This window comes from Gossypium raimondii, chromosome 1, assembly GCF_025698545.1.
Source record: "Gossypium raimondii isolate GPD5lz chromosome 1, ASM2569854v1, whole genome shotgun sequence".
In the NCBI taxonomy this organism is placed as follows: Eukaryota; Viridiplantae; Streptophyta; class Magnoliopsida; order Malvales; family Malvaceae; genus Gossypium; species Gossypium raimondii.
In genome coordinates, this window is record NC_068565.1 from 9,799,249 (window position 1) to 9,807,165 (window position 7,917).

Consider the following 7,917-nt stretch of genomic DNA (forward strand, 5'->3'; position numbering starts at 1 on the left):
TTCTACAAGTCGGTGATGAAGGTAATAGCTAACCATTTTAAGCTTATCTTTCCAAAAATTATTGCGCAGGAATAGATAGGAATTATTGTAGGACGTAATATCACCGATAATATTGTCATTGCACAAGAGGTCATCCATTCTATGAAGAGTTGCAAAAGTAGGAAGTGGATGGCGATAAAAATTTATTTGGAAAAAGCCTAAGATCGTGTGCGATGAGATTTTATTGATGCTTCTCTTCAAACGGAAGATATCCTTAGTTATATCAGAAATGTTATTGTTTATGCTATTTCTAACTCTACCATGCAGGTTTTGTGGAATGGAGCTCCAAAGTCTAAATTTAGGCCTGTCAGGGGAATTTGGCAAGGTTGTCCTCTCTCTTCCTACTTTTTTGTACTACGTATGGAATGGTTAGGGCATTCTATTACCCCAGCTTTGTCTAAAGGGGATTGGAGCCTCATATGTTTATCTCGTTCGGGACCGGCTCATTCGCATTTTTTCTTCACCGATGATCTTGTTATTTTTTGCAAAGCGGATGAGAAGCATGGAGGATTATTAAAGGAAATTCGGACTGATTTTTGTAAGCTTTCAGGACACAAGGTTAATCCTAGGAAAACTAATATATTATTTTCCAAAGGAGTTGAGGAGTCTATGGCTAGTATACTCAGTAATTTGCTTGGTTTCCAAATGGTGCACGATATTGGTCATTATCTTAGAGTTCCCCTTTTCCATAAGAGAGTCATTAATAGTACCTCACATTTTGTGATTGAGAAAGATCGAACGAAGCTACAAAGTTGGGATGCTCGTCAGTTGCATTTTATTGGTAGGGCTACTTTAGCGCAGTCAGTTCTTCTAGCTATACCCAGTTAATTCATGCGGTCCATGATGATTCAGGAAAATCTGCGACAAGATTGAATGCTTAGTGAGGCGTTTCATTTGGGGGACCTCTGATGGTAAGAAAAAGATGTCGTTAGTAGGTTGGGATTCTATATGCCAACCCAAGTAGTGTAGAGGACTTGGCATGAAACAATTACGGGAATAGAACATCTATTTTTTACTGACACTTTGTTATAAAGTGGTTTCTGATAATGAAGCTCTTAAGGTTCGTGTTCTCAGATCTAAGTATGGGTTGAATGGTTCTTTACCAATTAGTATAGCGAAGGCGAGAAGCTCTTTTCTATGGAAGTCGTTTTCTAAAGTGTGGACCCTTTTACGTGAAAATCCGATATGGTCTGTTGGTGATGGGAATAAAATTCGTTGTTGGACAGGTCAATGGATTCCTAATGTTGGACCTTTGATTAACTATTTACCTGCCTGTGCTAATGTTAATACTGATTGTTTGCTTTAGTGATTTGGTCACAGGAGAAGGCAACTGGAACCTCAATTTTTCGCAGGTTTAGCTACCAGAGGAGATTATTACTCACATTATGGGAATTCCTCCTCCTCATCCAGCTGAAAGACATGATAGACTGTCTTAGCGTCATACTTCAATTCGCGCTTCCTCTATTAAAAGCGTGTACAAGCTGTTGAAGGAGGACTCTTAGAGCTCTAGAGACGAGTTATGGAAGAGAACATGGAAAATTTTGGGTCCGCAAAGAGTCCGTTTCTTTTTTTGGACAGTTCTTAAGCAAAGACTTCTCACCAATGTGGAAAGAGTTAGGCGTGGCTTAGCTATAGATTCTTCTTGTTTGATCTGTGGACATTACAGGTGATCAACCCGGGTCGGGCCTAGACAAAATTTTAGGCCTATTTTCTAGGCCCAAGCCCGGCTCGGCCCGAAATATGGGCCTAAAAATTTATCTAAGCCAGACCCGAAAGAAAATTGCTAAGCCCGAGCTCAGCCTGGCCCGACACATATTAAATTTTATGACACCAAAAAGTATATATTTAATATATATTTGATTAAAAAGTATATTTGATTAAAAATAAAAAATATATATAATTAATATATAATTCGGGCCGGGCCAAGCTCGAGCCAAAAAAGTTTGACCCGAGGCTTGGCCCGTTTTCTAAATGGGACTCATTTTTTGCCTAAATCCATATTTCGGGCCTATATTTTTACTCGAAGCCTCTTATTTTTCGGGCGAGCCGGTTAGCCCAACCTATGATCACCTCTAGTGGACATGATTCTAAGGACATTTTGCACATTATTCGAGATTGAATAGTGGCTATGGAAGTCTGAAAACAGGTAGTCCCAAGAAACCAACAACCTTATTTTTTCTCTAACTCTCTGCACGAATGGATCTCTTTTAATTTGCATGAAACTTTGATGCTTCATGATGGGGAAATCAGTTGGGCTTGCCTCTTCGGATTATTAGCTTGGCGTTTATGGAAGAATCGAAATCTTTTCATCTTTTAAAAGAAATCTTGGAGCTCTAGCAAGATCATTAAAGTTTCCATGTGTTGGGCCAAACAATCTTCTTTGGCTCCTAGAGATGGTTTGATTGATAACACAATTCTACCTCATGAGGAGCTTTTACCCAGGGATTAGACCTTTCTTAATACCGATGGTGCTGTTCAAGTAACATCAGGAAGAGCAGCTGCTGGAGGAGTGGTATGAGATGGTATTGGTGATTGGGTGATTGGTTATAACAGATTCCTAAGGAATTGTTTGATATTTGATGCAGAACTTTGGGGCATTCTGGATGGCTTAAAAGTCATCCAACGTAAAGGTCATAGCAATGTGGTTATTCACTCAGATAGCTTGGAGGTAGTTAAAGCTTTTCATGGCAATGTTTCGAAGATTTCAAACTCTGCTCTGATTAGAAGAATACACCGTATTTTGTCCCAAGAAAGTCACTGGACTTTAAGATATATCCCCAGGGAGGAGAATCAATGTGTTGACTATCTTGCCAAATTGGCCTTTGAAACGAAGGAGGATTTACAACTGGTTGAAACCCCTCCAGATGTCGTGTTAGATTTCCTTAAATCAGATAAAGAGAGAAATTTTTGTATATCTCGAATATTTCATGTAATTTAATTTTGTTATGTTTCTTTTCAAAAAAAAAATTACAAAAATTAAGGTAAAAAATAATGGGAAATAAATCACAACAATTAAGGGATAATTTATATAAAATAGAGTCAGTATTCAAAGCCCACCCTTCTTCCTTTCATTTTATGCATCCATCAAGGTCTATAAATAGGATTCATGTAAAGATGATGAAACAGAATAAAGAATTATAAATCAAAGATGTAAAAGATAGTGTATAATGATCATATTAAAATTAATGAAAAATGTACAAAATTTTTAAAAATAAAATTAATACGCATAATTAATCCACGCACCTTACAAAGCTCCATAAAATAAAAGACCAGAACAAAATCTGTCACATAGACAAATATTTTTCTTCGATAAGGAGACAAAAAATTCTGCACACCTAAAATTTTAAGGTTGATCCATGAGGGGCAAAAAAAAAAAGTGTTTTGCTATTATATTTTAATTATAAAGGCAATAAAAATATTAAAAAAGAATAAAGTAAAATTAAATTTTAAATTTGATAATTTCTCTCAATTTAATATTTGTATTTTTTATATTAACTTGTAATCTTTAATTCTGTAAAACAATATAATTTTTAAACATCGTTGCATGAGATTCTCTTAAAATATCATGTAATCACATAATTTTTAAATATAAAATATTTAAAATTGAAAATGTTTATAAAATATATTTATAGAAAATTATAAAGATTCTAGAAAGTAGTTTAAAAATAGTTAAAAGATTTACATTATTCTCAAAAAATGGGCATTCAAGTTGTTTCATACCTAAATATTTTTGTCCAAGTTCATTAAGAACATGATTTTAAAAAATTATATATTTTATAATTTCAAAATAAGTTCTCAAAATTTTAAAGTTTTTATTTTCTAATTTCTTTATAATTTTTAATAAGTATTTAGAATTTCCTTATAAAATTCGTATATATAATGAAAAAGTGAAATTGAATTTGTAGGTATTAGAGTTGATGAGCAACTCTCCTTAATTAAAACCTATAGTCATTAAGACTTTGGTTGGTTGCTCTTTTACACAAAATCCACATAAAGATTAAAATCCCATTTTTACCCCCACCTTAACTATAAATCTAGTCATAGGATCCCTTGTGCTTAAGGACATAAACAACATCCTAAATTAAATTTCAACTTTGACCAACACTGTTGATACGATGTTTGCGTATTTTCTAAATTTTTATTTATATTTTAAAAAGCATATTTTCTCACGTAATACAATAATTAGGAAACAAAAGGAAAGTCTTCTCAAATGAAGCTTGGACTATAATAAACCAAAAATAAAATCATTTAAAATCAAGCATATGATAGAAATGGGGCAGGCGAGCCATGATGGACGGTAGTTATACCGATAACTGTAGGGTTTGACAAGACATGAATACAGATTTTAAGTCTTTAAATATCTATGTATTGATTCGATTTTATATTGTAATTGTTCAGATATATTTTTATAATTACATTTATATTTATAAATTTTAAAATAGGCTAATAAATCAATTATTATCTCAAAACATTACAAAAATACATCTAGTTATATAAAATTTATTATTTATTATTGTTCTTGTAAGAGATTGGGCATTGTAGAGGTTTACCAAGCATTAACTGTTTTATATAAAGCATAGAGAAAATTAAGAAAAATAATATATGGTTTTTGAATTGGGTTGAGTTTAAAATAAGTTGAGTTTTGATGAATGTTTTCACGTGTTTTTGAATTTTTCGTCATTTTTTAATTTTTAGTTAAAATTACTATGTGAATAGTTACAAACATTAAATTAAATAAATACAAGATGAAAAATTAAAATTAAAAGTCAATGAAGATTATTAATTTAATATTGAGAATTAGAAGTTGTGCACAATGTTGAAGAATAATTATGGCAGGTCATTCAGAAAAGCAACATATTGGACTCAATATTTCCAATTCCATCATCACATTCATAATTTTATATAATGCCTTTTTGGTCCCCTTGAATCCACATTTCAACATTACCTTGCTTTTATTTCACTTCAAATCCTTCTTCCTTTTCTTGATGTTTTAGGGTGGGGTAAAAATAAAGAAGGGCTTAAAAGAATGGAGTAGGATAAAAGGAAATGCAGAGAAATTGGCGGGAAAAAGCTGCAAAATGGGTGGAAGGAGGAGATGAAATCAAAACCTTCTCTTAACCCAAGATTTTTAGTTCCTCTTTTTGAAAGAATAAGTGGCCCTCATTTGAAAACTCCTATGCCACGCAATGGTACCAAAGTTGGTCAAAAGACTCAAAACTCGATAAAACCCTTGGGGTGCCATGGAAACAAAGAAAGATGGATTACTGACAAAATTAATTAAAAAAGACCAAGGGCTTCTATGTCATTTCATCTATCACATTATTTTCTTCAAGATTTAAAAGAAAAAAGAAGCGAGTCGGTATGTGGGGGCAAGACAATCGAGAAAAAGGAGGAAAACCCATTTTAGCCATAAAATATTCACTCTATTCCCCAAAAAAAAGAAAATTAATAATATCATAATTTTGTTTGGGTGTGTGTAGAAGAGAAGGGCCTCTCTTCTGGTGCCATCCAGTTCTTAGCCCACCAATCTTCTTCTTCCTCCTCCTCCCTTGTTTCCCTTTCCTGCCCATTTCCATCTTCCTTCTTTCCTTCCTCTTTCCTTTGTCTTCTTGCTTTATCTTCCCTTTATCTTCAATCTTTTCTATTCTGTTTTTTTCTTAGATTCATAGATAAGTTCGTTTTGGTTGGCTTGATTATTTCCTCACTTCCCTTCTTTTTTGGTTCATCGTGATCTTTTCATCAACCCCTTTTGATTGTTATATAGATTGTTACTATTCTTTTAATCTTTTAAATATTTTTTTCCATGAGGAGAGGGAGAGGTGCCGCAGCGGCGGCAGCAGCCGCCGCTGCAAACGCCGTAGCTAGGAGACCGGCACTGCAACCCAGCGGATCTATTAAAGAGCCGAGATACAGAGGTGTTAGAAAAAGGCCATGGGGCAGATTTGCGGCCGAGATTCGAGACCCTTGGAAGAAGGCCAGGGTCTGGTTAGGGACGTTCGACTCAGCCGAAGAAGCCGCTCGAGCCTACGATACGGCGGCGAGGACGCTCCGTGGACCCAAAGCTAAAACAAATTTCCCCATAAATTCTTCTAATATCCCGGCTTTTCCTTTCGAAACCAATCATCACCACAACGAAGGGTTCATCGACCAACGCCGGTTATATCCGATGGGCGAATTTCATGACCCCGAAGTGAATCCACAGAGACCCACGAGGAGTAGCATGAGTAGCACGGTGGAGTCGTTTAGTGGACCCAGACCGGCCCAACCACCGCAAAAGTCGGCGGACTTCGCGGTGGTTTCGACTAGGAAGTACTATCCGAGGCCGCCGCCAGTAGAGCCAGAGGATTGTCATAGTGACTGTGATTCATCATCGTCGGTGGTTGATGATGGGGATATCGCGTTGTCTTCGTGTCGGAAAACTTTGCCTTTCGATCTCAATTTTCCACCCTTGGATGAAGATGAAGATCTCCAGTGTACCGCTTTATGTCTTTGATCACGATGCCGGTGATGAATGATGATGATCGATTATTGGATCTCTTTTTCTTTTTTAAAAAATGTTGGCTTTTTTTAAGCGGAAAAAAAAAGATGAGAAAAAAAATATGAGACATGGTTAAGATGAAATGGTCTTAATCTCCCTATGAGTATGAAATTGAATCCCTTTGATTTTTATCAAATGATGATATCTTTGTTGCTAGAAATATGATGATGATTTAGGGTTTGTGGTGTTACGGATCTTTCTTTGTATAATATCCCTCACAAATGGATTAAAACCCTCCATTTACTGCTTTTTTTTTTTTTTGCTTTCTTTTGTTTGTTATTTAGAAAGAAAAAAGTAAAAATATGAAACAAGGATCAAAATGAACAAATGGGTCTTCATTGTATCATTCAATGATAATGATGATGCTATTATCAGATCTAGATTTAGGGTTCTTGACATCTTGCTTTTGTTCTTCAAATTTGTCTCATTTTCTTGGGTTGAATCTTCATTCAAAACATTTATGTGCTTTGTTTTTGTTAGCTCTGATTTTGTATTTTGGGTTTTTTTTTCCAACAATACAATGTATTAATTTTTAATTTAAAAAACTGGGTAGATTTTGGAAGTCTTGCATCTTTGATGTATGGGTAAAATAATAAATGTGGTAGATGCATAGAATTTAAGCAATAAATTCAGTGACAATAGAGGATTTTTCATGCCCTAGCTGTGAATCAATTTAATGTACCAATTTAAAAAACTTTCTTCAGATCATTTTTGCTTCCAATAAAAGTAAAAGAAGAAGAATGATGATTGCATTGCATTGTTGATTGTTTTGAATCAACATTGGTTTAAATCGGAAGGCACCTTGAAATTTGATCTAACTTGATGGAAATTTCCAATTGCACTGTTGGTGGGTTTGTTTGTTTATGGACTTGTTTTCCTTTATTTTCTTCTGGGTTTTGACTGAAAATGACCTAAAATTCAGGATTGAGATGTTTCAAGGATACTTCAGCTCATATGGCATATGCCTTGCATTTTTTGCTTTTCTAATTTCACCTTTCTTTGGTGCTTCATTCATGCATTCATTCATTTGTCCTTTTCTTTTCTTTTCTGATGCGGTGTTCCTTGTTTATGGATTTGAGCATAAAATGTTCTGATTAATCTAATAACATTACGTAAAATCATATAAAAAAAAATTAAACAAAGAGCTAAAGAGCTGAAAAAGTTGATGTTGGAGATGGGGAACCAATCATATGCATCTTTGCAGCTGTTGCCAATGCCATCCAGTGAGCTGATGAGATGGTTTTCTGCTATATTTATATATATATATATATATATTTTTTTTTTTTAATTCACAAACTTATCAGATTTTTGTGATTGAGGTCTAAATGGGGTGTACCAAA

The 7,917-nt window shown here is 34.4% G+C and overlaps 1 protein-coding gene across 1 annotated transcript; it reads left to right on the forward strand.

Annotated features, from left to right (window-relative positions):
* The first annotated feature begins 5,423 nt into the window (after nucleotides 1–5,423).
* LOC105781105 (ethylene-responsive transcription factor 3) lies at nucleotides 5,424–6,737 on the forward strand. Its single transcript, XM_012605685.2, has one exon. It carries the CDS (start codon nucleotides 5,843–5,845, stop codon nucleotides 6,530–6,532), a length of 690 nt encoding a protein of 229 aa, XP_012461139.1. The 5' UTR covers nucleotides 5,424–5,842; the 3' UTR covers nucleotides 6,533–6,737.
* Nucleotides 6,738–7,917: the final 1,180 nt, after the last annotated feature.

Bases quoted from the DNA above. Each gene is read 5' to 3' on its own strand.
- LOC105781105 (XM_012605685.2), top strand. From the start codon at position 5,843: ATGAGGAGAGGGAGAGGTGCCGCAGCGGCGGCAGCAGCCGCCGCTGCA.